The sequence below is a fragment of the Syngnathus typhle genome, linkage group LG1, assembly GCF_033458585.1.
Source record: "Syngnathus typhle isolate RoL2023-S1 ecotype Sweden linkage group LG1, RoL_Styp_1.0, whole genome shotgun sequence".
NCBI classification, from domain to species: domain Eukaryota; kingdom Metazoa; phylum Chordata; class Actinopteri; order Syngnathiformes; family Syngnathidae; genus Syngnathus; species Syngnathus typhle.
Genome location: NC_083738.1, coordinates 28,305,041 through 28,332,659, shown reverse-complemented (window position 1 = coordinate 28,332,659; position 27,619 = coordinate 28,305,041). Strand labels below are relative to the sequence as shown.

The window sequence follows — 27,619 nt, the reverse complement described above, 5'->3', positions numbered from 1 at the left end:
CGGTTTCACCTTACCGCGTTCAGGGGTCAAAGTTGAACGTGCCTTTGTAAAGCAATAAATGCTGCGAGGTCTAATTTCAAAAATGTTTCATTTCATATGAAATTCGTGTTCATGACAAATGTTTCATGGAACTCAAGCTGGTCTTCCATTTTGGAGTTTCTGCCTTTCTTAAATTCCAAAAACTTATGACTTGATTCTCACTCAGACATTATATACAATAATAAACAAGTAGGCGGGAGATAGAAAACCTCAAACAACTCTTAATGTATGATCCCGTCATTCTACACAATAATTATTTGAAAATATCTGACATCATAGAAATACCGTAATTTTCGGACTATAAGTCCCATTTTTTTTTTCATCGTTTGTCGATACACGGATCGATCTGCACAGCTCTCGTCATCGTCGACCACCCGGACAAAAATAAGCGGTAGAAAGCACGGCTGCATGTTTTTAAATGTTGGGAGTAACAGAACATTGTGTGCTTAGCACTAGTTGACAGAGAGAGCACTCTTTCCGGGAATCACAAAACAAAATGGACTTTTAATCACTGCCACTGTCGCTATCATCTTCTTCTTCCTCCTCCTCCTCCTTTTTCGGCGGCTCCTCGACAAGTCCCGAGAAAAAGTCGTTTTCTCCCATAGCTTTCTTGGAAAGCGATTTCAGGCGTCCGTCCTTTTTCTTCCTCTTTCGGTACTCGTTGACGGTGGCGGTGGCTAAAGAGGTGATGTCCCAAAACTTGATGAGCTGGTCGTGGGCACAGCTGAGCAGGAAGCGAGAGTCCCAGCTTTTAGCAAGCTCCTCGATAGGTTCGCCAACGTGCTGCCCGATGCAGCCTATGACGCGGTTCGGGAAGATGTTGATGGCTCTGATGGGCAGAAAAGTTACAAAGATACGGCGGGGAATTTAATAGTTGGACGTTTGATTAAAAATGAAAAAGAGGTCATGTTTAATAAGCTGCTATTAGTACGCTAATTTCCGCGAGACCCTTAACGATCATTTGCATGAGCGTTTAGTTCGCAGACTTTGATTACCGTAATTTTCGGACTACAAGTCGCGTTTTTTTTTTCATAGTTTGGGTGGGGGGGGCGACATATACATATACCGTTTTTTTCCGTGTATAATGCGCCCCCATGTATAATACGCACCCTAAAAATAGCATGTTGATGCTGGAAAAAAGCCTGTACCCATGTATAATACGCACCCAGATTTTGACTCCGACTTAAGTCCGTGAAGGTAAAATTATTTCAGAAAAAAGATCATCTTTGGGAACAACCCGATGTTATTCTGCCGGTCAGTATCACTGCGCATGCGCTAGCAAACTCGATAGCCAAGAAATGTTTCGGATTTGTGTAGGGGTACATTGTGACAGCAAGCCTTGTCTGATACAAGAGCATTGTGTTCGTATGGAGCGTGTTTGAAGTGAACACCAGAGAAGAAAGAAAGCGCATCTGTAATGGCGGCCTCCGTATCATATCCGGATAAAAAAAATAAAATAAAAAATTGTACCCATGTATAATGCGCACCCCAGATTTCAGGACAATAAATTAGTTAAATTTTGCGCATTATACATGGAAAAAAACGGTATATGTTTTTTTTTCACTTTTTTGGGCATTTTATGGCTGGCGCGACTTATACTCTGGTGCGACTTATAGTCCGAAAATGACGGTAGTTGAGTTTCTACAGCTTGGTTGCGTTCAAAATAACTAATGTTGAATGTTTCCATTTGACATCCAAGTGTAATGAACGGAAGGCTTTCAACTGACCGGATGTAGCCGTCAATGGAGGCAGCGCATAGGATGTTATCGTTGACCGGGGCGATGCAGTCCACCGACTCGGCCTGTAGGGCGAAACGATCGCTGGTGGCGCCGAAGCCGTTCCAGTTGAAGATGTAGACGGTGCCTTGGCTAGAGCCGCAGACCACTTTCTTGCCTCGCTTCATCAGCGTCACCGAGGTCAGATCGCCGCTCTGGTACTCGGACAGTAAGTCAAAGCGCCGCCTCTTGATGTTGAAGACGCCCATGGTGCCGTCGCCACTTAACAGCAAAGGAGGTTAGCCGACAGTCTCCAAACTAGTCTTGTCCAATCTCACCTGGTTGTAAGCAGGATCTTTTTAGCCTCATCTACAGCCATGTCACTGATGTAGTCCTCGTGGTGCTTCAAATCCATGATGGCCGAACCTTTCCTCATGTCCCACACCTTTAGGCAAAAAAAAATTATTCATACAGCGAACATCGTTATCAGACGTGACTGTATGAACAAACTTTACAGTTTTGAGATTGTCCTGGCTTTTGTACCTGGTCTCAGGACCACAATTTGAAGGTCTCAGGACCACAAGGTCTCAAGACAATGCTCCAAATGTTCAACCATGACATGATTTTGACATTTGATCTGGACTTGGCCTTGTCTTGTTACTGCTTTGGTGTCAAAATGTTGAGAAGCACCGCTGTCTGACCTTGAGCGTGCCTCCGTCGTCTCCAGTCGCCAGGATGTTGGCGTCTACCAGCAGCAGACTATTGATGGGAGCGCCGTGCGCGCCGCGGATCCTGGTGACCAGCCGTCCTTGCTCCACGTCCAGTACGTGGACAGCCTTGTCCCTGGATACGCTGTAGAGCTTCTCGCCGTCCTCGGAGAAGCGCACCTGGCGGCAGGACTTGAGGTGGTGCCCGGAGGACCACAGCTCGCGGTTCTCACCTTCCGTGCACGAGTAGGAGAAGGCGTACACGTCCCCGTCCACGTCCCCGCACACCAGCAGGTCTCGGCTCGGGTGGACGGCCACCGTGTTGGCGGCCGCCTCAAGCTGAATGTCCTGCGGGGTGTCCAGGATCCTCGGCTCGGCCGACTCGTCTTCGTCGTCATCCGAAGTCAAAGCACCCGCTTCGATCTGGGAACTTGCGGGATCTGCATTGACGTCTATTTGTGACGTTGAAGGCGCTCCAGCGTGTTCCACGGAGGCTGCCATGTTGTGAGTTGTTTGGTTTCTTCTTCTTGCGATGTTTAGCGGACTGTTAAATGAAAGGTTTGTGTACTCTACCGCCACCTACTGGTATGGGGTCATCCATCCATCCATCTGTGAATAGTGTACGCAAATCCGGTGTGTTGACGGTTGCGCCAGACACAACAAAATGAACAGTTCCGAGTCGTTGCTATTAATAATCTTGACCCAGATTGTTTTTGACTGAAAGAGTTTTAATATGTCGGCAGTCGCGTTCGTTAGCTCTTAATGTTGAAAAAAGCCGGAAGTTGCTTTTGAGTGACGTATGCGGAGCTTGACGCGAATCTGCTCGGATCGCTGCGGCTCATCCCTACATCGCGGCTTTGTTCGCCGGCCCGGGATTGTTCCATGCAGGTTTGTTTGTTCCTTCTCGCTTTTCGAGTCGAACGGAGGAAACTAAACGGGGGTATTGTCAACAACCGTTCGTCCTCAAGATTTTTTTTTTGCGGGAGAGTGCACTTGTCGCTCTATTTCGAGGATGGAGTGCTTGTCAGTCATAATGAAATGGCGGCCAAGTCCGCTTCGATGACGGCCGTCATGTCATCAGCTGCTTGTGTTGTGCGTGTCAGTGAAGCCGAGTGGTGCATTGCGGTGGGAGGGGGGGGGGGGGGGGGGGGCGGCCAGGTGCCCGATGACGTAGTAGGCGGCGTCAATAGCGACGCGACGCTCCCGGCCCCTGTGTGATGTTTTGACGGCCTCGGTCCAATTGTCTCATGGACAGGTAAGCTGACTTTGGGGTGGGGAGACACCCTGGATCGGGCCAAGCCATCCTTGTTCTTGTTCTTACTGACATCACATTTGATCCAGTTGCACACTAGCGAAGCAGAACCAAATTGAATGGTTCCGCTTTCAAATGGAAAGTGCGTCGCCCCGGCCCGGCCCGGCCTGACACGTCAATGTTCCCTTTTTTTGTCAAGTATTGATGCCAGGCGGCCATGTCCACCATGGTGTACCCTCGAGAAGAAGCCCTGGAGCGTCTGAGCCAGGATGAGATCGTGGTCAACACCAAGGCCGTCATGCAGGGCTTGGAGACGCTGCGCGGCGAGCACGCCCAGCTCCTCAACTCGCTTCTGGACTGCGCCCAAGCGCCGGCCGTGCAGGAAAAGTCGGGTGCGCTCCGCAAGAGCATGGAGGCCATTGAGCTGGGCTTGGGAGAAGCTCAGGTAGGCCGGCCTATCCCTCGGCTTTGTCCGGCCGGCGCTGAGCCGAGCGTCCGTCTTGTCGCGGCAGGTGATCATCGCTCTGTCGGGCCACCTGAGCGCGGTGGAGTCGGAGAAGCAGAAGGTGCGCGCGCAGGTGCGGCGCCTGTGCCAGGAGAACCAGTGGCTGCGCGACGAGCTGGCGGCCACGCAGCACAAGCTGCAGCGCAGCGAGCAGAGCGTGGCGCAGCTGGAGGAGGAGAAGAAGCACCTGGAGTTCATGAACCAGATCAAGAAGCTGGATGACGACGACGCGGCTGTGGCCTCGCCCGCCGACGACAAGAACCAAATCTCGGGCGGCGGTGACACGGCCAAGGACAGCCTGGACGACCTGTTCCCCAACGACGACGACCACGGGACGGGTACGGCCGCGGCTACCGGACCTCAAAAGCGGCGGTTGACAAACGTATCCTTGCACGCAGCCCAGCCCAGCGGCGAGGCGGCGGCGCAGCAGGGCGGCTACGAAATCCCGGCCCGCTTGCGGACCCTCCACAACCTGGTGATCCAGTACGCCTCGCAGGGCCGCTACGAGGTGGCCGTGCCGCTCTGCAAGCAGGCCTTGGAGGACCTGGAGAAGACGTCGGGACACGACCACCCCGACGTGGCCACCATGCTCAACATCCTGGCTCTGGTCTACAGGTGCCCCTACATTGGCTTTTCTAGCTCCCGCTTGAGACCCGCTGAAGTATTTTCCTGCGCAGGGACCAGAACAAGTACAAGGAAGCGGCACACCTTCTCAACGACGCCCTGGCCATCAGGGAGAAGACGCTGGGCAAGGACCACCCGGCCGTGGCGGCCACCCTCAACAACCTGGCCGTCCTCTACGGCAAGCGGGGCAAGTACAAGGAGGCCGAGCCGCTGTGCAAGCGTGCGCTGGAGATCCGCGAGAAGGTAGGACGGCCGTCTCTCATTTCTTCCACAACTCCAAAAAAAAATGGAGCAACTCCTGTTTGCAGGTGTTGGGCAAGTACCACCCGGACGTGGCCAAGCAGCTCAACAACCTGGCGCTGCTGTGCCAGAACCAGGCCAAGTACACCGAGGTAGAGTACTACTACCGCCGCGCCCTGGAGATCTACCAGTCCAAGCTGGGCGCCGACGACCCCAATGTGGCCAAGACCAAAAACAACCTGGTGGGGGCGCCCTTCCATGGGCTTTTCTCGTCCTTTTTGCTCTGGGCTCTGTGTGAGGCTGCCGCCTGTGTTGCCCGCCCGCAGGCCACCTGCTACCTCAAGCAGGGGAAGTTCAAGGACGCCGAGACGCTCTACAAGGACATCCTGACCCGAGCGCACGAGCGCGACTTTGGCTCCGTCAACAGTAAGGCGCCGGCTGCCTACCCAAAGCCTTTGGAACTGGGGACGCAACAGAATAAAACCCTCAAATCCAAAAATGAGCACACCAAAAAAAAAAAATATCTTGGACATCCCCCTCCAAAAGAATTCCCATACAAACCAAAAATTGTAAACACAAAAATGACCACAAACTGAAATCTCACACCAAAAAACAACAACCGTACTGGTCAAGCATTTGAAACAGCTTGTGTGTGTGCGTGTGTGTGTTGCAGACGAAAACAAACCCATTTGGATGCACGCCGAAGAGCGAGAAGAGAGCAAGGTGGGCGGGCACAATGGCGCAGCAACTTGTGAAACTTTGAATCATGTTTCCTTTTGCCTGCCAGGCCAAGCAGAAGGAGGCCGGCCCGTATACCGAGTACGGCAGCTGGTACAAGGCCTGCAAGGTGGACAGGTGAGCGGGGGACCAGGAAGACGTCTTTTACAATTTCATTGAATGGGGACATATTCTTTATCCATCCATCCATCCATCCATCCATCCATCCATGTCTATCCATCTATCTAGTATCCATCCATCCATCCATCCATCCATCCATCCATCCATCTATCTACCATCCATCCATCCATCCATCCATCCATCCATGTCTATCCATCCATCCATCCATCCATCTATCTAGTATCCATCCATCCATCCATCCATCCATCCATCCATCTATCTAGTATCCATCCATCCATCCATCCATCCATCCATCCATCCATGCATCCATCCATCCATCCATCCATCCATCCATCCATCCATCCATCCATCCATGTCTATCCATCTATCTAGTATCCGTCCATCCATCCATCATCCATCCATCCATCTAGTATCCATCCATCCATCCATCCATCCATCCATCCATCCATGTCTATCCATCTATCTAGTATCCATCCATCCATCCATCCATCCATCCATCCATCCATCCATCCATCCATCCATCCATCCATCCATCTATCTAGTATCCATCAATCCATCCATCCATCCATCCATCCATCCATCCATCCATCCATCCATCCATCCATCCATCCATCCATCCATCCATCCATCCATCCATCCATCCATCGTATTGCTGCCGTGGCGACAAGTCCCCAGCTTTTTGTTCTTCTCCCAGCCCCACGGTCAACACCACCCTGAAGAGTCTGGGTGCCCTCTACCGCCGCCAGGGCAAACTGGAGGCGGCTGAAACGCTGGAAGAGTGCGCCAGCAAGTCCCGCAAGCAGGTAGTAAAACCTCGGAGAGCCGCTCGGCCAGACGAGTACCGCAGAGTTCCCCAACTCCCTCCCTTCCTTCCTCAGGGCTTTGACGCCATCAACCAAAGCAAGGTGGTGGAGCTGCTAAAGGACGGAGGAGAGCGCCGGCACGGCAGAGAAGGCGCCAGCAGCTGCGCCAAGGGCGAGAGCGACGCCGACGACTCTGCCGAGTGGAACGGGGTCAGTGCCGGCCATCCGGTCCAAACGAGCGCCACTCCTCAAATGCAAAATTCCCACTTTTAGGACGGCAGCGGCTCCCTTCGGCGCAGCGGCTCCTTTGGGAAGATCCGCGACGCGCTGAGGAGGAGCAGCGAGATGCTGGTCAAGAAGCTTCAGGGAAGCGGACCTCAAGAACCGCGCAACCCGGGGTGGGTCAGCCAGCTGGCCACAGCTAGTGTAGCACGCTAGCAGGCCAGAGCTAGCATAGCACGCTAGGAGGCCAGCGCCAGTGTAGCACGCTAGCAGGCCAGAGCTAGCATAGCACGCTAGCAGGCCAGAGCAAGTGCATAACGCTAGCAGGCCAGAGCTAGTGTAGCACGCTAGCAAGCCACAGACGTTAGCATGACCACAATGACCGTGATCATCTTTTTTTTCTCTCCCCACCAGAATGAAGAGAGCGAGCTCCCTCAATTTCCTTAACAAGAGCGCAGAGGAGACGGCGCAGGTGAGCACACCAACTCCTAAAATGTGCCAGGATGCTAAATGGATGCTAGTCGCGCACACACTGCTAAAGCAACGTTTTTGGGGTTTTTTTTTTTTTTTAGGACGCCAACTCAGGCCTGTCAGACTGTCGGGGACTCAGCGCCAGCAACGTGGACCTCACAAGACGCAACTCCCTAATTGGCTAAATACAAGCTTGGAGGCGGGGCTCAGGGGGGGGGGGCGCACATCAAGCTCGCTTTTTGTTTTCCTTTTCGTCCACTCACTGTTGTCCATACCCACTCGGCATGTGAACACAGACGCCTCACGGCCCAAACGGTAGCCTCGGCGTTGGCACGACGACGCGTCACTCACCACGTCGCTACGATTAGTCGCTCGCTTGACGGTCGCTTAGAATGCGGACGCGGCTTCAGAACAGGACAACTAGCGCTTGTTGCTGTACAAACGTAGCACCTTCATGAATGTCATACAATTGCATCCGAGCAGATTAGTTCTTCTAGACACTTAGTAGGAACATCTCCGCAAATCAATAAACGCGCTTGAAGATGCTTCAATCAATTAATAAACATGTACCAGGGCAGTGCGCTCGTTTGTTTACATTCTGGCACTGGGCTCATGGGCCATTTTGTTTTTTTTATGAATAGATGGGTCAGGCTAATTCAGTGCTTCTCAAATAGTGGGGGGCGCGGTGCTATTCCTGGGGGGGCGCGTGTGACCCTGGGGAACAGGCTTTTTTTTTTTGGCAGTACTAGAATAAAGTGTAATTGCGCATCTACTACAGCAGGGGGCAGTGGCGCTCTCATTGTTACTTCTGTCACGTTTGCGACAGTGCAACATTTTACGACTTACAAGACAAGTTAGGATAGTCACGGTGGGGGGGGGGGGCGAATACCGTTTTTTTCCGTGTATAGTGCGCCCCCATGTATAGTACGCACCCCTAAAAATGGCATGCTGATGCTGGAAAAAAGCTTGTACCCATGTATAATACGCACCGAATTTTTATGAATTTTTTTTAAAAAAAAATTTTTTTTTTTTTTTTTTTTAAGTCCCAATGATCGTCACACACGCAGGGAGGCAATGGGTCCCATTTTTATAGTCTTTGGTATAGTCTTAACTAGGCTGGATGTAATTTTTTTTGTTGGCGTTGATTTCTCCGACTGCCCGTAAACGCACCACCGCGCTCCGTGCGCATGGAGCGTGTTTGAAGTGAACAGCAGAGAAGAAAGGAACAAGGCAAAGTGTTGTGAAATAAAATATTACCTGTAATACGGATTTAGGTAGAGAACTGAACTCTCGCTCTTTATATAGCTGACGTGTCTTGCTCATCCGTTCTGCGCATCTGTAATGGCGGCCTCCGTATGATATCCGGTTTGCGTGTGTGCGAGAGCGAGAGAGAGCGAGAGAGAGAGCGAGCGAGAGAACGCTCAACCGTAGCGCGCCGCCGACCGCCCAACTGCACCGGGCTGGCCGATTATTGTGACAGAGCCGTCGCTGAAATTTAGAAGATATTTTTAAAGTCCTGATGTACTTTCTAAAATTTAAGTGGACCTCAGTGCGCACTGCGCAGGGAGCTTAATTTGGTGCGGTCGCGCAACCGCAGCGCGCCGGGCGCTCACTGTCGCATTGCTTAAAGAGCGCCTTTGTGTTTTAGGATGAACAGCAGAGACCAAAGGAACAAGGCAAAGTGTTGTGAAATAAAATATTACCTGTAATACGCATTTTGTTATTTGCTGATTGAAACTGCTAATTAAACTGTGAATTGAAACTAATAGGAAGAAAACAACTCTCGCTCTTTATATAGCTGACGTGTCTTGCGCATCCGTTCTGTGCATTTTATTTCACAACACTTTGCCTTGTTCCTTTCTTCTCTGCTGTTCACTTCAAACACGCTCCATGCGACCGCAATGCTCTCGTATCAGACGCTTGCTCGATCACCTGCTCGTTTGCTGTCCCGTGCGCGCACGAAGCGCGGTGGTGCGTTTACGGGCAGTCGGAGAAATCAACGCCAACAAAAAAAATTACATCCAGCCTAGTTAAGACCATACCAAAGACTATAAAAATGGGACCCATTGCCTCCCTGCGTGTGTGACGATCATTGGGACTTAAAAAAAGAAAAAAAAAAAAAATTTAAAAAAAAAAAATTTTTTTTTTTTTTTTTTTGTACCCATGTATAATGCGCACCCCGGATTTTAGGACAATAAATTAGTAAAATTTTGCGCACTATACACGGAAAAAAACGGTAGTTTTCTTCTTGCTAGGGGGGGGCGTAACAGAAAATAATTGAGAAGCACTGGGTTAATTGCAGATGAGGTGGAAAAAAAAAAAATTTTAGAAAATGTTTTTTGACAACAATTGCTCTGAAAAATATATTTTTTTAAATTGACCAATAAGTACTCATTTTCTAAACAAAATACCGTTTTTTTCCATGTATAATGCGCCCCCATGTATAATACGCACCCTAAAATTGGCATGTTGATGCTGGAAAAAAGCCTGTACCCATGTATAATACGTACCCCAGATTTTAGGACGATAAATTAGTTAAATTTTGCGCATTATACATGAAAAAAAACGGTAAATGAATATTTAAAATGTTCTTTTTTTTTTTTTTTTTAAAATCAGATGACCCAAACTCAAGCGAGATAATTAAAGTACAGCTCCGGAAGAGAAATGAAACTCATTTTACGTGAGCATTCTATACTCATTAGCAAATAAGTCAAAAAAACACGGAGCAAATTAGACAGCCATGCTGCTGTGCGGCAACGGTTCAAATGTGACAAGTTTTTTTTATTTCAAGTTTTGTCATTTCCAAAAGCTTTGGTGTCGATTTCGGGGGGGGGAGGAGGGAGCACAACCAAAGGTCACATCAGCCCATCAGAAACCTTCCTGCCGCATCTCATTAAGACTCCCGGTGGGAAAAACAAAAACTTCTCATCCTTCCCTGTGCCGCTTTATTTACACCTGTAGCTACCCACAATGCTTTTCTTCTGATGACATCACTGCTATGTTCCCTCCTCCAGACCCACTGTGCAGCGTTGTGTGTTTGTGTGTGCGTGTGTGTGTCTATGCATGTGTGTGTATAAATAAGGGGCTGCACAAGTAGAACAAACACGAGTTGCAGGAGTGGCCAAGCCTCCTGGCGGGCCTTACAGGTCACTCTCGCCGTACAGAGCGCTGGAGAAGGAGATGTAGTCCAGCGCGCCGGTGGGACTGTCGGAGCTGACGTAGCGCGTCATGCGGCTGATGCAGTACTCGGCCTGCTCCGGCGGAAGCTCGCGGCGGAGCTCTTCCACCGTGATGTAGTTCTGAGTTGGATGGGGAGGAAGAAAAAATTCAAAGTCCTTGGCTGGATATCATGACTGCTAACGTTGCGTTGGCGACTGGTCATTTTCGGCATTCTGAAATGACCAATCTCGGGTTGCCCGACTCAATTGGTCAATTGCAAAATTTGTGAAATTTTAAATAATCAAGGTTATATATATATATATATATATATATATATATATATATATATATATATATATATATATATATATATATATATATATATATATATATATATATATGATTTTTTTTATTTACATTTTATATATATATATATATATATATATATATATATATATATATATATATATATGATTTTTTTATTTACATTTTATATATATATATGATTTTTTTTATTTACATTTTCATATATATATATAAAAATGTAAATAAAAAAATTTAGCTTAGCGAGGGAGCTTTTTTATTTACATTTTATATATATATATATATATATATGATTTTTTTATTTACATTTTTATATATATATATAAAAATGTAAATAAAAAAATCATGGGTTATATATATATTTAAAAAATGGCTAGATAAAACTGGTCATTCATTAATGACTGAAATTTAAATTTAAGGCTGGGGGCAAAAAAGTTCCAGCCCCCCCCAAAAAAAATCAAGGGTTATGTATGTATATAAAAAAAAACTAGATAAAACTGGTCATTGATTAATGACTGAAATTTAAATTTAAGGCTGGGGGCAAAAAGTTCCAGCCCAAAAAATAAAAAATAAATCAAGGGTTATTTATATATATATTAAAAAAAAAGCTAGATAAAACTGATCATTTCTTAATGATTGAAATTCAAATCTAAGGCTGGGGGCAAAATATTGACTAAATCCACTGTCAAAATAAAGCCCCGCCGACATAAAAAGCCACTGGACTACTCGCGACTATAGCACCTCTAGTGGTGGGAAGTTGGTACTGCAGTCAAAGAAATGAACCGCAAACAGTATTTTGTTAGTGAGGCCATTTTTTTTCAGAGCACGCTGACAACCAGCCTGAAAAATCCTAACCGCGGGCCTACCTTGTCTGAAGCCAGAATCTTGAAGGAGGCCATGACTTGCTCGGCGGTGTCGGTTTCGGCCGTTTCTCGGGTCATGAAGTCGATGAAAGCCTGGAAGGTGACCACGCCGGTGTTGTTGGGGTCCACCAGGGTCATGATGCGGGCAAACTCCACCTCTCCCTGTGACGCACGGAAAGCATTGAGCAAGTCCAAGTCCAAAGTCCAGCGTAGCGGTCGAGACTCACCAGGTCGTAGCCCATGGAGATGAGGCAGGCGCGGAAGTCGTCGGGGTCCATCATGCCGTTTCTCTTCTACGGAGACAAAGGGTGAGCTACGGAATCTCGCTGGCGCCCGTCGAGGCCTCGCTCACCCTGTCAAAGTGGTTGAAGGAGGCTCTGAACTCGTTGAGCTGCTCCTGGCTGATGCCCTTGGCGTCGCGGGTCAGGATCTGGTTCTCCACCTCGTTGATGGTTCTGGCGATGGTGGTGAGCAGCTGCTCCCAGCCAACGCGGATGTGCTGCGGAGCATCCCGAGGGAACTCAGCGGAGAAGAAGAAGAATTTGAAAAACCCGCTCGGCTCGGCCACGTTACCTCCATAGTGTAGTTGGTGTGCTTGTTGTCAAAGATGAGCGACTCTTGGCTCAGCTGGTGGTCGCCTTCCAGCTTGTCAATGTTGGACTTGTAGTTGATGATGTTCTGCTCGTACTGCTTGAGACTGTTCATCTGATCCTCCAGAGAGCCGGCGATGTCCGCGGACACGTGGCTGATCTCCTGCGCGGGAGCGACGAAGGTTTCGGAGAATCAAAGTTTTGAGCGGACTTGACTCGAGCGCCAGCCAGAAGCCTTACCTCCATCTTGGTTTGTATCCAAGGTCCGATGATGTTGGCCTGGGCGGCAAACTGGCGCCTGAGCCGCTCGTTGGCCTGCTGTCGGGCCACTTCTTCTTGCAGCATTTGGTCTCTGAGGGGCACCAGGTGCTTCACCTGGGCACCGACGGACATCACGCCACGTCACAAATGGATGAGCGAGCGAGCGCCCGCCCGCCGAACTCACCGTGTCCCACTTGGTGCTGATGTCCTGCTGTGACAGGTTGGTGTACGGGTTGATGCCCGACAGCTTGATTCCGTACGTCTGAGCGATCTTCAGGATCTCCGTGTGGATGCCCAGCGTGGCCATGCGCTCCTTGTCGGCCTCGGGCAGCGTGGCCTTGAACTGGTCGTGGGCGGTGATCAGACTCTGCAGAGGCGGACACGGAGGAGCAGAGGGAGCGAGAAGATGGAGAACCCAGACCTCTCGGCAGGGCCTTTACTGGAGTGTTTGGGCACCTGGATCTCCTCGATGCTGTGGACGATGAACATGTCCTGCAGATCCTCCATGGCTCCATCCATCCAGTTGTTGAAGGGCGCCGCCCTCTTGGCGAACTCCAGGTACAGTTGGTCGATGGTCTCCCACAGCTTCTCCACGCGCTGCGGAGAGGCACCGTCGGGGTTACGAAAGACGGCGGCCACCTGGAGCGAGGGAGATGTTGCGGTACCTCCAGGGCGTCCCGCCTCTTCTGGGTCAGAGTGCCCAGGTTGTCCCACTGGTCACAGATAGCCTGACAACGGGCGTTGACGGTGGCGGCGTCGTGGTAGTCCAGCTCGCTGGAGCGTGGGATGGAGAACGCCAGCGTGAACGGCCAAAGTTCAACCTCCGACGGGACGGGACGGGACGCCTTCGTCTTACTTGAGCTCCTGCGCGATGGCGGCGATCTGCTCCACGCGATCCTGGTGAGCGGCGAGGTCACTCTCAAAGGCCTCGTGCTTCCTCATCAGCGCTCGGATCTCCATCAGATTGGCGGATTCGTAGTCCTTCTTGGAGAGCAGTTCCTCCTTACCTGAAAGGGGCCCGAGATTGGAACCACCTCGGCAAATACGCCGTCGCCGGACGCGCACCGACCTGCGGTCCACGATTCGTGCATGGTGCACTTCTGCTTAAACTTCTCGGCCAGGTGGTCCAGCCTCTCCAGGCGGCGGATCTCTGTGAGGAGCCACTCCTCGTAGCCCTTCTCCACCTGCTCCAGACCCTTCCAGGCGTTGGCAATGTCCTGCGGGACGGAGACGCCGCCGAGCGTTGACGAGCGGATGGCTCACGTCGTTCGGCGGCGGCGCCGCTTACCGACACCATCTTGCCCTCGGAGGGCATGAAGGCGGGTCTGTTGCTGAGCCTCAGCTTGGTCTGCAGGGTGTTGAAGTTGATCTCCAGCTGACACTTCTCCTGCACTCGCGGCGGTTTGTGCACACGGCGGTAGTCGCGGAAGTCCTCCAGCTTCTGCTGCATGGCGCGCATGGCGTGCTCGGCCACGCGGTTCTCCAGCCAAGGGATGGTGCGGCGGATCCACTCCAGAAGCTGCGCCAGACATTTTGCTTGGGACCACAGCCCGGCACCAAAAGCAAGCAAGGATGCGGCCGGGCGCTTCTGACCTCGCTGGCCAATTTCTCGTACTCCTCCATCAGCTTCTCGTTCTCCTGGTTGACCGCCAGGACTTTGCAGATACGGTTGGCGGCCGTCTCGGCCTGACAATCAGAGCGCGGATGGGCGGAGTCAGACGTGGCAGGTAGCCGCGAGGGCGCCACCCGCGGAGCGTACCTGCTCGGCACCGGCGAAGGCGTGGTAGAAGCAGGACACGTAGGTCATGATGGCCTTCTCGTCCGGTTTGGGTGTGTTGACAATGTCTGAAGGCCACATCGATGGTCATGCTGGCCGCCTTTGCAAAATGTTTGAAATGAAAAAATGACATGTCAAGCTCACCTTCGGCGTCCAACATCTTTGGGATGTCCAGGAACTTCTCAGCCACTTCGAAGGCTGTGTTCAGATTGCCAATGGGATCGTCCTACGGGCGAGAAAACGGGCATCGTGACAACCTGACCGGCAGGAGAGACGCTTCCACTGTCCTGTCCTGGACGGAGGAGCTCCGCAGGGAGGGAGGGAGGTAGGGAGGGAGGGAGGAAGGATGGAAGGACAGAAGGAAGGAAGGACGAAAGGAAGGAAGGAAGGAAGATAGAAAGGAAGGAAGGAAGATAGAAAGGAAGGAAGGAAGATAGAAAGGAAGGAAGGAGGATAGAAAGGAAGGAAGGAAGGAAGGAAGGAAGGAAGGAAGGAAGGAAGGAAGGAAGGAAGGGATAGAAAGGAAGGAAGATAGAAAGGAAGGAAGATAGAAAGGAAGGGAAGATAGAAAGGAAGGAAGATAGAAAGGAAGGAAGGAAGGAAGGAAGGAAGGAAGGAAGGAAGGAAGGAAGGAAGGAAGGAAGGAAGGAAGGAAGGAAGGACGAAAGGCAGGAAGGGAGGAAGGAAGGTAGGAAGGTAGGAAGGTAGGAAGGAAGGAAGGAAGGAAGATAGAAAGGAAGGGGGATAGGACAGAAGGAAGAAAGGACGGAAGGAAGGATAGGGAACTAGGAAGGAAAGAAGGAAAGAAGGAAAGAAGGAAAGAAGGAAAGTCACCTTTCTCAGTTTGGAGTAGTCAATGAGGTCGGGTCTGTGTCTGTGGATGAGGGCGCACAGAGCCAGGCCGTCCTTCCAACTGAGAAAGCGCAAGAGCAGGAGGAAACCGTAAAGACGGGAAAACGGGGGCGCACTTCTTCATTTGGACTCGCCAAGTCACCTGATGTGGAAGTTCTGCACGTTGACGTTCCTGTAGGGAGCCGTCTTCCTCTGACACCACAGCAGCAGACCCTCCTTGGCGGACGTCTCTGCAGCCACACAAAAAGGCCACGCCCATTTCCAGGCCCGTTCCGACCATGATGGCGTGAGAAGACGGGCTTTTCGGAGGGTAACACACCTTCAACAGAGATGTCCTGGATGGCGAAGCGCAAGATGATGGTCCAGATCATACCGAGGGTCATCTTTGCGTTGCCGTCAACGATTTCTGTGAGACAGCACACACGAGTCTCATTCCCAAGTCCGGCGGGGTCGGCGCCGGCGCCCCGTCGGCCCGCTCACCCTCTGCGCCGATGGACACCAGCTTCACGCCTTTGCTGCAGATGAAGTCCAGAGCTTTGTTCACGTTGGCGATCTTGTGGAAACGCATCTTTCCTTTGTCTGGCTTGGGAAGCCTCTCGCCTGGCACGCGGGCGGTCGGGCCGGCACAGGCAAAGTCAGCCGAGGCCCGAGCTTCACTTCACGCGCTGGCGGACGCCCTACCTGATATGACCTCCAGGAGCAACATCAACTTGAGGCCATTCCTGAAATCCTCCTCAATGTTCTCGATCTGTGTGCCGGCTTTCCTCAGGTGGGAGTTACACCAGGCTGTGAAAGTCTGACACACACAAAATATAGTAGGACATTCGCCATTAAGGCGCCAATCCGAAAATGTCGTCGTCGTTTGCCGACCGGGCGGCCACCACTTGAGAATGGTTGCGCAATAAGAGCAGCCGTGAGGTGGAGTGCACTTTTTTTTGGTCCACAATGTCGTAAGTGACAAAGGCACGTCAAACGCTCGGCCCGTTTTGGATTTTCTTTGGGGTCACACGACACCCGATTGAGGTCACTGGTTTGCATTCAAAGGGGGGGCAGCCCTGGCAGGTGCGGGGCTCCTTTTGCTACGCATGACCAAATTTAGACAGACTCCTAATGCAGCCCTCTCAGACCACTAGGCCAAAATGTGTGTGTGTGTGTGTGCGGTAGCTCAAGGTGCATGGAGGCTAAATCGGAGCGCTATGGGACACCATCAGACAGCTGAGAAGGCGAGATTCCTGAGGCAAGCTCTAAGGGGAAGGAATGGATCGGGGAGGATGACGAGGGGGCCGCAAACACCCCCTGCTAGCATGCTAATTGCTAAACGTCGTATGAAGTCACCCGCCCCCACCCTAACGGGGTCACACCTGTTGCTTTTCTCAAGTCTTGTTATGAGGTCACTTCGGCAGCATCAGGCCCCCTCCCTGATGTTTATGTCACTTGAGGGGAGGGGGGCTGCAAAACCAAAGCAAACAAATGTGGCCGGGAACTTCGCTTTGCGTTCATTCCTTCACAACGTCTGGACGGCGCTGGATGAAGGGGAGGCGTGGAGTCGGCGGTGGGCGGGTACATTTGGACGATGATGAGGGAGTATTTTTAGGAGGAAGCCAAACCATCTGCCGGTGTCTTTTAGCCACTTTGGCTAATCTGGTCTGCAGCAACCAAGCCCCGCCCCCTCCTCGCCTCGCCGTGACGTCATGGATGCCGCGTTTGAGTCGGGAGCAGGTTGCAGGTGCGCTAATTGGAAGGCCGCTGCTTGAATCCAGTATCGGTGATGTCACAAATTACAATGATGCGGTAATTAGCCATGACATCACGAGAAACAAAAGTGGAGTCGTTTTAGGTTGACAGAGGCTGAAGGCGTGATTATATTTAGACGCTCCTAGCAAGGCGGGGGGGGGGGTCGTGGAATTGGTTGTGTGTGGGGGGGGGAGGTGGGAGCAAGTGAAAGACAACACTGAGAAAGTTCCAAGGCCAAAAATATCCTCACGGCCAAGGCTTGGCGCCAGGAGTGCCAAGCAAAAGAACACGTTTGAAGAAAAAAGGAATTTGAAAAAGTCTTACACACACATGTGCGTGAATGCATACACACACTCTCACAAAGACACACACACTGAAGGTAGAGGTGTGTACCTTCCTCTGCTGTTTCTCCCAGGCAGGGTCGAGCAACAGGTCGCGGTCCCAGTCATCCTCCTGGGTCATGTAGGTCTGCTCCTGGTGGATGGTGTACGTCATGTGGCTCTCCAGGGTCGTCATGGCGGCGGCTGAAAAGAGATCAACAAGAGGGGGGACACGAGCTCTCGTCCTGGGGGGCTCACGCCGTGCTCCACTCTGACCGACTGACTGCCGTCCGCCGGGGGGCTGAGTGTCAGGGCCCAAAAAGGTGCAGGGGGGGGGCGGGGAGTAGAAGTGCACGCCCCTCTCGCCCCCCCTCCCTGCCCCCATGTGCACCTGTTGCTGCTAATGAAGCCCCCAGTCAGGGAACGGAAGTGGTCATCAGCCCACCGGGAATCAGGCGGGCTTCTGCCGCCAAGCGCTACGCTAATATGCTAATGGCCTCGGCTACTTTGTAAATGTGTTTGGGAGACTCGGATTGCGGCGATATTTTGGATTGTCAGAAAGCTAAAGACGGTTGGCTCAAAATATTCAAGCCGACGGTTCCAATATTTATAGCGGCTGTTTGACGTTGACATACTAAATAGAAATGATGCATTTTTCAATCTTTCCAAGTCCAAATCTATTTTCTGGTCTCTCCAAGCCCAGCAACAATCCTAAAGTGAGAGGAGGCGCTATGAAAGACACAGGAGACGGCGTTCTGTTCATTGGACTCTTTTATTGATTCCTTTCTTAGACGTAACACATGTCAAAGTGTCAAACACAAGCCAGTCCTGTCGCCGTGGTTACACATACTGGTCAAGAAGCGCAGTAGTCTCTTAAAACAAGTTTGATTTGCGCTATTGCATCCATTTGTGGAGATATATTTTACACAGAATTAAACAGGAGAAATGAGACATACGTTAAAAAGAAACGAGTGATGCCCCCAAATTGGAAAGGCGTCACCGATACTCACCTTGAGAGGGCGGCCGACCATCTTGCAAAGGTCCGCAAGCATCCTGGAAGAACTCGGGAGATTGTTGATAAGCTGCGGGTGGTCCCGCCACGCGCACAGCAAGGTAGCCAAGCATTTTTTTACCGTACAGTGAACCCCCGCTTATATCCCAGCTCCTGCTAGATTGGACTTTTGGACACCACACAGATAAGTCTGAATGGCATTTTACTGGAGGATGTGCAAGATGGAGGCATTCTGCGAGTGAAGCTCAGTTTTTACCTCTTGCTGCTAGCAGTTGTTTTACGCTTTATAATGACCACACGTCCATGGCATACCTCACGCTATTTGAGTAATAAAACCTTGATTATTGGAAGGTTTGCTTGAAAATATTGCTTTTAAAATGAGCACTTGAAAATTCTCTTTATATATACATATATAATATATATGTATAATCTATATACATATATAATATATACATGTATAATCTATATACATATATAATATATACATGTATAATCTATATACATGTATAATATATACATGTATAATCTATATACATGTATAATATATATACATGTATAATATATACATGTGTAATATATATACATGTATAATATATACATGTATAATATATACATGTGTAATATATATACATGTATAATATATATACATGTATAATATATATACATGTATAATATATATACATGTATAATATATACATGTATAATATATATACATGTATAATATATACATGTATAATATATATACATGTATAATATATACATGTATAATATATATACATGTATAATATATACATGTATATAATATATATACATGTATAATATACATATGTATATAATATATATACATGTATAATATACATATGTATATAATATATATACATGTATAATATACATATGTATATAATATATATACATGTATAATATACATATGTATATAATATATATACATGTATAATATACATATGTATATAATATATATACATGTATAATATACATATGTATATAATATATATACATGTATAATATACATATGTATAATATATATACATGTATAATATACATATGTATAATATATATACATATATAATATACATATGTATAATATATATACATATATAATATACATATGTATAATATATATACATATATAATATACATATGTATAATATATATATACATATTTAATATACATATGTATAATATATATACATATATAATATACATATGTATAATATATATACATATATAATATACATATGTATAATATATATATACATATTTAATATACATATGTATAATATATATATACATATATACATACGTACATAATATACATATGTATAATATATATACATATTTAATATACATATGTATAATATATATACATATTTAATATATATACATATATACATGTATATATATATACGTACATAATATACATATGTATAATATATATACATATTTAATATACATATATATATACATATATAATATACCTATATACATATATAATATACATATATACATATATAATATACATATATACACGTATATATACATATATAATATACATATATACACGTATATATACATATATACATATATAATATACACGTATATATACACATATATAATATACCTATATACATATATAATATACATATATACACGTATATATACATATATAATATACATATATACACGTATATATACACATATATACATATATAATATACACGTATATATATATATAAACATTTATTTACACATATGGAAATAGGCTATGAGATACACATACACACATATGTATAAATATATTTCCTCTTGGGATGAATAAAGTACCTATCTTGCATAGAGCATCGATAGACAACAGCTATGGCGGCGGCCTACCTAAAACGTCCGTGTTATGGTCCCGTTTCGAAAAGATTTGTAGGGAATTGAAAAGAAGGAATTCTTTTTTTTTTTTTTGTACAGATGCCATCACACACACTCGTTTGAGAAGTAACAAGTGGACTCGCGATAACACACACAAAAAAAACCCCTCCGGTTCCAATGATGGCACATCATCGGATTCTAAATCGATTATTAGTGTCGTGCCCACTCGAACGAATCTCGACATGGTATTTTGAGATTTGCCTGCCACGCTGAACAGGGGTTCACTCTACCTGGATGATGCACTTGGCGCTCGCTCGCTCGCTCTTTCACTCGCTCGCTCGCTCTTTCACTCGCTCGCTCGCTCTTTCACTCGCTCGCTCGCTCTTTCACTCGCTCGCTCGCTCTTTCACTCGCTCGCTCGCTCTTTCACTCCCTCTTTCACTCACTCTTTCACTCACTCTTTCACTCTTTCACTCACTCACTCACTCTTTCACTCACTCACTCACTCTTTCACTCACTCTTTCACTCACTCTTTCACTCACTCACTCACTCACTCACTCACTCACTCACTCACTCACTCACTCACTCACTCACTCACTCACTCACTCACATCTTTGGTCCACATTCCCTCAACGGCAACAAGGTACAAGGCAGCGCGAGGATCTGGCAGAGCTGAGTCGGCATTCCCATCCGGGGGGGTGGGGGGGCGGCGGCGGTGGCGGCGGGAAAAAAAAAAGGGCGGTGTGTAAACGGCGGCTGGAAGTGTGGGGGTGAAGGGGGGGGGGTGCGAGGGCGGCGAATGCGGCGGAACGGCATCGGCTTTCGGCCAGGGGAACGAGCGGCTCGGTGTGTCCATTGTTGCAAAACGAGGCAGCGGCTGAGACTGGAGGTGGGTTTCAGCCTGCCCCCAGAAAAGGGGGGAGGGCGGGAGGAAGTGTGTGTGTGTGTTTGTGGTGATGGTTGGGGCAGTCTCGGGGACAAGGCAAAGGGAGATGGAGGGGGGGGGGGGGGGGGGCAAAAGCTCGGTTGGTTTACCTTGGTGGCGACTTGACGTCACGCTAAAAAGTCATCCGCGCCGCCATCCAGGTGACCTAATTCAGTTGACACAGTTAGTGCGGGGTGGGCGGACATGGCGGGCCGGTGGCGTCATGCACAGTCAACACACAAACACACCGTGGCGAAAACCCCACCCACCCACCCACCCTGCATGAAGAAGACGAGGCGCAGAAGGAAGAAGAAGACCAAGCGCACATGGGCCCAAGCTTTGTGTTCCTTTAGTCAGCACTAAACGTCCAGAGAAGGTTTATTCAAGTTTGGATACACGTGTCAATCCGAGCGAGCATGCCCTCGATAAAACAAGACACAAAAAAAAGTGGACACCAAATTCGACATTACACTGTGACCACCAGAAAGGGGGGGGGGGCAGCAAGGCAGTAGGGCGATTGTGGTGCGTGTCTATGCGCAGCTGTCAAAAGGTTCATTTTGCAAAAAAAAAAAAAAAGGATCGCTGGAGTCACAAAATCTCGTATCACCCGTGTGTGAAAATGAACGTGAAGCCCCGCCCCCAACGGGGTATGTCAAAAGTGGCGGGGTGCCACAAGTCGACATGCACGGCAGTAACAAACAAAAAGACGACACTTAAGAATAACGGAGAGGAGGAGGTGGGCTGCTGTTCCCCAAAAAAACAAAAAAAAACTTGACAAAAAAACAAAAAAAAAAACACAGCAGGCGTGTTGGGGGAGAAACACAAAAGTTGAAGTACGGCTCGCCGTCGCAATGTTCATCTTGGCTGAGCTAATTCATATAAGGCAACTAAGACTCCGCCCCCCCCTCCCTCCCTCCGACATCGCTCGAACACACGCAGAAGAATGGTGAGCGGTCCATAAACGGACTTTGAAGGCGAGTCGCGCAGGCGGCTCGCTACTGGCACAAGAAGGAAAAAGGTCAAAGGTCACCTCTCGCAAAATTGGCTACGTTGAGCTTTCGGGTGACGTTTCAGGGCAGGCCTCGAATGTACGCGTTGCGGCTGCGCTTCATTGGACCTCGTGAAAGTCTTTTTGGGACGGTCTTGGCCAGTTGCAAATAACGCTCCATTTTGAAACCCAAACTTTCGAGGTCAAATCAAGTTCAGCCGGCGAGTTGGGAAAAAGCTCAACGTCGCAAACTTTGCCGAGAGCGGCGGGCGCGTGGTCTCGGCGACTGGCACGGCAAGAGCGGAAGGTGGCCGACAGGTGGGGGAGGGGCTGCACCGCGTGACGACGGCTGGCCAAGCAGGTTAATCGCCCCGCCCATCGGACCCCAAAAACAGCCCGCAAAGGAAGGGTGGGGGTGGGGGAGAAACTATCGGAAGGGGGGCTCAGGCGTGTGAAGGGAGAGTTCGGGGCGGCGGAGGATGGACTCCTTGCGCGTGGTCGGCGGCAACGGCGGCTCATACACCCTGGGCGTAGCAATGGCTGCGGCGGGGACCACTGGCCTGAGGGCTTCCAGCGCCGCCGCCACGGGCTGGCCGGACATGGCCGAGATGGCGGTGACGGCCCCGGGGGAGGGGTAGGCGTACTGGAAGTGAGGGTACTGCTGCAACTGCTGGTAGTAGTCAGCATAGTATCTGCACGGGGCGGCAACAGGAACAGCGTTACAAACACGGCCGGCTCGCCTGAGCGCCCGCCCCGCCCCGCCGGCCGGCCGTTCCTTCCTCTCATCCCAAAAATCAAAAGTGACTGATTATTTGGCCGCTGAAAAGAAGAAAAAAAAAATTGCCAGTTGGTTAGAACGTCGCCTTTCACGACAAGTACGGTTTGTCAAATTCCAGTCTGGTTCTTGTCCCATGGCTTCTGGTGTCCTCTTCAGCCACGTTGCTCAACTTGGGGCTTCACCATTAACTTCCTTGTTCTGGGGCTCTTTGCTTTCTTTCCATTGGTAGGATCTGTCCATCCGGCAAATCGCCGTCGGTCTTTCATATTTTGGGAATAACGTTTTGACGGCGGGGTAGCAACGTAATGCGTGCCGAGGCTCGGGCGTTTTCTCATGCTGGTTCCGTTCTTACGTCAGCAGCTGTAAACAAGCAGTACTTACCAATGTCATGGCTCACTCCAGGTCGCCACTTTTTTTTTTTTTAACCTCTCCGTATTAGGAGCAGGAGTGAACAAAATGTTCTGGCCGCTCAGCAGCGGACCTTGCGAGCGGCGCAGTAACCTCCTAAATTTGAGTTTAGTAGCTGTCCCTGTCTCGTTGGCGTTCCCTCCGGCTTTAAAAGCAAAAGCCCGAGAGAGAGACACGATACAGTGGCAGAGACAGAACCAGGCCGTCATGAGGGGGGGAATTAAAAAATTACGATTATTTTTTTTTTCATTACGTCCAATCGCAATTATCCTTTTTTTTTTTTTTTTTTTTTTTTAAAGAGCCAATTTTATCATCTGTACTGACAACTAAAGAAACTAGAGAGTAGTTCAACATTTTATTAAACATATGAAGTTTTTTTTTTTGTTTTTTTTGGAGACAAAATGAAAACGCTCAACATAGAAAAATATGAAAACATTTTGTTTTCTCAACAGTACAACATATGTAGAACAAGATCAAATAAAAACAGTAAGCTAGTTGACAGTCTTGAGGCTTTTGGGAGGGAGACAAGACTGCAAAGAATCAAATTGGAATAGCCAAACAATGTCCACGTCGAATTTGGGAGGGAGTAGTGATGCGGTGTTTACATCATTTAGGCCAGTCGGGTGCCAAAGCGGTTCTGACTGCGCTAAGAGCTCATCTTGGGTGGACACGTCCCTGATCGATAGATTGATCCCGATCTGGAGCTTCTCACCAAACTGGCCAACTCATCCTGTGGCCTTTTCTTTTTTTTTTTTTTAATCCTGTTTTTGGATCTGAGACTACATTTGGGAACAATTGTTTTTGTGTTGGGGTTTAAGAAAAAAAATGAATAAAAATAATCAGTCACCTTCTCATTTTGGGGGATTTGCCAAATGAAAGCGTCTGGATGAGCAACACGCAGGCAAACGAAGACGTGGCGGTCGGTCGGGCGGTCGGCGGGCGGGCGGACGACGTCCTACCTTGCCACGTGGTCCTCAGTCGCCTCTGACGCCGCCTCCTCTGCGGCGCGGCCGGCGGGTGTCGGGAGCAGGGAGCGCCGCGGTTTGGAGCGCTGGTAAATGAAAGGCTTCATGATGGGGTCCGGCAGGAGGGGAGCAGTCCGTCGGAGCGGGCTGCGGTCCCGTTCGCTGGACTTGGCCGCCGCCACCGCCGCCTGCTGCTCGGCCATCACTTGCTGGCCTTGAGCGAAATAATGGGCCTGTCTGGCCGCTTCGAAGATGGCCGTGGTGGGGTCGGCGGCGCCCATGGCGGTGATGTGAGCGTAGGCGGGCGATATCGCCGGCGCCACCGTGTAGGCGGGGTTGACCGCCGCCGACTGCATTTCCAGCCCCGGCGCCGCCGTTAGGTAGATGGGGTTGGCCATGCCCGGCGTGTAAACGGGCGTGGTGTAAGCCGAGGCGGCATTGGCCGCCACCTGGCCGTAGAGGTTGGGGGCCACCGAGCTGTAAACCTGAGCGGCCCCCGACGTCAGCGCGGCCTGGTTGGCCACCGAGCCGTACAGCTGATTGGCCACGTTGGCGCCGTACACCTGACTGGCCAGGGCGCCGTAGACGGCCGGGTTGACGGGGTTGCCGTCGGTGCGGGTGCCCGTGGTGATCCCGGTGAGGGCGGCGTACGTGGGATCAAAGGTGGACGTGTTGTACACCGAGTTGTGCACGCTCTGCTGCACTTGGAGGGGCAGGCCGGCGGCGGCCGCGGCGGCGGCGGCCAAGACGGCCGCCTGACTTTGGTACTGCTCCAGGGTGGGCTTGCCCACGGGACACTCGCCGGCGTAGTGGCCCTGCTTGCCGCAGTTGACGCACGGGATCTTGCCGGTGGGGGTCTGCTTGCTGGGCTGTACTTTGGAGAGCTCCACCGAAAGCGGGCGGCCCTTGAAGGAGGTGCCGTGGAGCGCCTCGATGGCCTGCAGCGCGTCTTCCTTGTTCTCCATGTGCACAAAGGCGTAGCCTAGGGAAGAGGAAGGCCCGGCTGTCAGGGACGGCAATCGGAACGGCGGCTAACTCCCCGAGCGCTAACTAAGACTCACGTGCGATGGAGCGTTGGCAAATTCGCCCAATTGTTGGAAGAAGAAACCAGGAATTGACAAAATGCAATGTCAGCGCTTAGAGAACTTCGACATGGACGGCAAAAACAGAGTTGAACTAAAAAAAGCAGATTTTGTGCTCATCTGGGTCTACAAAGTTGATTATTCACGGAATTCATTGGAATTACTGTTAATATCGCGCACCCAATTATATTGGGTGTCGTTACACCCTCGGCCAATAGATGGCGGCACACTGGGTTTGACGCAAAATTTGAAAGAAGACCAATTATTTGGAGATCCGCCGAGCCAGTTTCGTTCATGAAATTGGACCGCCGCATACAGGCGAATTATTTGGGGTGTCATGACAGTGTAGGCCACTAGATGGCGGCACACTAGGTTTGGCCTGAAATTTGAAAGCAGACTGACAACATCAACTATTCCAAGAAGAGCCAGTTTCATTCATGACATCGGACCTTCAGTCAACACGCCGTCAGTCAGGTGTCAGGTATTGGCTCACCTTTGACTTTGTCGCATTCCAGAACTTTGCCAAAAGTCTGAAAGAGCTGCTGGAGGTCCTCGGTGGTGCACATGCCACTCAGGTTGCCCACAAAGACTTTGGTGGAGTGCAGCGGACGCCCCCGCGACTCCTCCACCACCAGGTTGCGCCCGCGGAACTCGCGGCCGTTCAGCTCTCGGATGGCGCGCTCGGCGGCGCCCTCGCCCTGCAGGTGCACGAAGGCGAACTGTCGCAGCACGCTGCAGCTCACCACGTGGCCGTACGGCTCGAAGATGGACGACAGCTCCTCCTGGGTGGCGTCCAGCGCTAGGTTGCCCACAAAGAGCTTCACTGTGTGCCCCTTGTCCATGGTCCTGCACAAAGGGAGGGAAGGGTTCATTCGGCGCCATCTGTCAGTCAAAGCCGGCCGGCGGAACGTGACACTCGGCTCAGTTTGGCGCTGGAGACAACTGGGCCCGCATCAGCTGCTTTTGCAGACAATCACGGCACATTGAGCAGAGAATTGTCTGGATGCTCGCCTTTGGAGACATTTGGAAAAAACTAACAAAACCACAAGAGGGCTGAGCAATAGATTTGTGGAAGAAAAAAAAAGTGCACACAGGTTTCTGCCCAACAATAACCATACGTTCCTTTAGAAGAAAAAATGGACAGCTGTACAACTATCTCACAAAAGAAAATGATTCTCGCAGCTGTGATGTCTAGCTTTGCGTCAAATAGAAAAATGGCTTTCACAGAAGAACCATTTCCATGAACTGCAGACAAAAGCAAGCACAAAAAGAATTGATCGCTATTAACTGCCCATTGTCTGCGAGGTCACTATTGGGGCTCCCCGATGGAGGATGCAACAAGTGCTGAGTGACACATGGAAAATGAGGTGTAGTGTTGACTTCAGGTGGTTATAAAGTTAGAAACAGTCGCGATTTTAGATGGAAGGTCTTTTGTTTTGATCTCATTTAGTGCTGGCTAAAGCCATAGCAGCTTTCTCGTCCTGAGGCCTCTTTCGGCCATGTCGCCCAACTAGGGAAGACCTTCAAAGTGCTCCACCGCGGTTTAATGATCGGTTTGGTCTTGGCTCATGCAAAGGAGAGCAACTCTCCTGCCGCTAGCCACAAAGTAGCACCACAACAAAGAGACTGGACAGCGTCCATCAGTTTCTTCACAGGCCGATCAGAGCGGCGTGCTGGTGACGTCACCGCACGCTGACTCATCACACTAGCGTCGACGCAGACTCGAGTTAGCAACCAAACGGCCGATATACGGCAACAATTAGCCGGTGTCGGGGCACAAAAGCGTGCATAGCCCGAGGACACGGACGGAATGGTGGGGAGATAAAAACAACAACAAAAGCAAAAACCCGAACACGCCGTGGGAAAATCGAATAGAAACACGGCACACAAATGAGACGGCTCGCGTGTGTTTTATACAGGCACGTCGAGCGGGCTAATGGGAAGAACCCAAAGAAAACAGCAGCCTGCGCCGACATAAGTTGACCTGGCGCTTTTGGTACCGATCCAATAATCAGGAAATCGTCGTACGGGAGACAAAAGAATTGCTCCAATCGACCATCTTACCTTGGCGCTGCTGTCGCTGCTCCTCTTTTTCAAAATGGTCGCGGCAGCTTCCGCCTGGCTACCCGGCGGCATTCAAGGGGGAGGGGAGGGGAGGGGGCGCGCGCGCGCACGTCGGTGTATTGTTAAAGTGGTGGACGCGCGTCCACGTCGGTGCGCGCACGTCTGTGGATTGTTAGGGGGGGGTGGACGCGCGTCCACGGCAGCCC

General features: G+C 49.9%; 4 protein-coding genes across 7 annotated transcripts; 1 reads left to right on the top strand and 3 right to left on the bottom strand.

Moving 5' to 3' along the window:
- Positions 1 to 71: 71 nt before the first annotated feature.
- On the bottom strand, positions 72 to 3,030 carry wdr55 (WD repeat domain 55). The gene is made up of 4 exons (XM_061277958.1): positions 2,456 to 3,030; positions 2,093 to 2,199; positions 1,767 to 2,036; positions 72 to 868 (listed from the first exon to the last, which is right to left on the bottom strand). The coding sequence occupies exons 1-4, from the start codon at positions 2,960 to 2,962 to the stop codon at positions 544 to 546; spliced, it is 1,209 nt and encodes a 402-aa protein (XP_061133942.1). The 5' UTR covers positions 2,963 to 3,030; the 3' UTR covers positions 72 to 543.
- An 80-nt stretch (positions 3,031 to 3,110) lies between these two features.
- Positions 3,111 to 8,071, top strand: LOC133153793 (kinesin light chain 2-like). Of its 4 annotated transcripts, XM_061277934.1 has the most exons (14): positions 3,207 to 3,349; positions 3,913 to 4,158; positions 4,226 to 4,556; positions 4,617 to 4,833; positions 4,896 to 5,085; positions 5,151 to 5,324; positions 5,409 to 5,508; positions 5,756 to 5,805; positions 5,870 to 5,937; positions 6,635 to 6,743; positions 6,819 to 6,953; positions 7,017 to 7,141; positions 7,380 to 7,437; positions 7,538 to 8,054. In XM_061277934.1, the coding sequence occupies exons 2-14, from the start codon at positions 3,931 to 3,933 to the stop codon at positions 7,619 to 7,621; spliced, it is 1,869 nt and encodes a 622-aa protein (XP_061133918.1). In that variant the 5' UTR covers positions 3,207 to 3,349; positions 3,913 to 3,930; the 3' UTR covers positions 7,622 to 8,054. The 4 variants fall into 4 exon arrangements, with proteins under 4 accessions (XP_061133898.1, XP_061133928.1, XP_061133907.1 ...); XM_061277944.1 differs by having other exon boundaries at positions 3,114 to 3,349; positions 4,226 to 4,833; positions 6,819 to 6,957; positions 7,538 to 8,058; XM_061277923.1 differs by having other exon boundaries at positions 3,120 to 3,349; positions 4,226 to 4,833; positions 7,538 to 8,056.
- A 2,125-nt stretch (positions 8,072 to 10,196) lies between these two features.
- LOC133151218 (alpha-actinin-3) lies at positions 10,197 to 17,623 on the bottom strand. The gene is made up of 21 exons (XM_061274057.1): positions 17,390 to 17,623; positions 15,944 to 16,058; positions 15,743 to 15,862; positions 15,582 to 15,668; positions 15,405 to 15,492; positions 15,245 to 15,323; positions 14,555 to 14,636; positions 14,393 to 14,478; positions 14,227 to 14,319; positions 13,922 to 14,152; positions 13,703 to 13,850; positions 13,490 to 13,640; positions 13,299 to 13,407; positions 13,090 to 13,230; positions 12,818 to 13,000; positions 12,613 to 12,747; positions 12,356 to 12,535; positions 12,135 to 12,281; positions 12,010 to 12,075; positions 11,786 to 11,944; positions 10,197 to 10,735 (listed from the first exon to the last, which is right to left on the bottom strand). Exons 1-21 carry the CDS (start codon positions 17,510 to 17,512, stop codon positions 10,577 to 10,579), a joined length of 2,682 nt encoding a protein of 893 aa, XP_061130041.1. The 5' UTR covers positions 17,513 to 17,623; the 3' UTR covers positions 10,197 to 10,576.
- A 2,606-nt stretch (positions 17,624 to 20,229) lies between these two features.
- rbm14b (RNA binding motif protein 14b) lies at positions 20,230 to 27,512 on the bottom strand. The gene is made up of 4 exons (XM_061274068.1): positions 27,414 to 27,512; positions 25,843 to 26,195; positions 24,262 to 25,249; positions 20,230 to 22,808 (listed from the first exon to the last, which is right to left on the bottom strand). The coding sequence occupies exons 2-4, from the start codon at positions 26,189 to 26,191 to the stop codon at positions 22,544 to 22,546; spliced, it is 1,602 nt and encodes a 533-aa protein (XP_061130052.1). The 5' UTR covers positions 26,192 to 26,195; positions 27,414 to 27,512; the 3' UTR covers positions 20,230 to 22,543.
- Between the last annotated feature and the right edge of the window lie 107 nt (positions 27,513 to 27,619).

Bases quoted from the DNA above. Each gene is read 5' to 3' on its own strand.
- wdr55 (XM_061277958.1), bottom strand. From the start codon at position 2,962: ATGGCAGCCTCCGTGGAACACGCTGGAGCGCCTTCAACGTCACAAATA. The intron at 2,037-2,092 runs GTGAGATTGGAC...TTTGCTGTTAAG, and splicing joins AAGATCCTGCTTACAACCAG to TGGCGACGGCACCATGGGCG. The intron at 869-1,766 runs GTCAGTTGAAAG...TCTGCCCATCAG, and splicing joins TCCATTGACGGCTACATCCG to AGCCATCAACATCTTCCCGA.
- LOC133153793 (XM_061277914.1), top strand. From the start codon at position 3,931: ATGTCCACCATGGTGTACCCTCGAGAAGAAGCCCTGGAGCGTCTGAGC. The intron at 5,086-5,150 runs GTAGGACGGCCG...TCCTGTTTGCAG, and splicing joins CGCTGGAGATCCGCGAGAAG to GTGTTGGGCAAGTACCACCC. The intron at 7,438-7,537 runs GTGAGCACACCA...TTTTTTTTTTAG, and splicing joins GCGCAGAGGAGACGGCGCAG to GACGCCAACTCAGGCCTGTC.
- LOC133151218 (XM_061274057.1), bottom strand. From the start codon at position 17,512: ATGACGACCCTGGAGAGCCACATGACGTACACCATCCACCAGGAGCAG. The intron at 14,320-14,392 runs GTACGCTCCGCG...TCTGATTGTCAG, and splicing joins CCTTCGCCGGTGCCGAGCAG to GCCGAGACGGCCGCCAACCG. The intron at 13,001-13,089 runs GTGCCCAAACAC...CCGCCTCTGCAG, and splicing joins ACAGCATCGAGGAGATCCAG to AGTCTGATCACCGCCCACGA.
- rbm14b (XM_061274068.1), bottom strand. From the start codon at position 26,191: ATGGACAAGGGGCACACAGTGAAGCTCTTTGTGGGCAACCTAGCGCTG. The intron at 25,250-25,842 runs GTGAGCCAATAC...CCTCTTCCCTAG, and splicing joins GGAATGCGACAAAGTCAAAG to GCTACGCCTTTGTGCACATG. The intron at 22,809-24,261 runs GTAGGACGTCGT...CGCCCCGTGCAG, and splicing joins ACTGAGGACCACGTGGCAAG to ATACTATGCTGACTACTACC.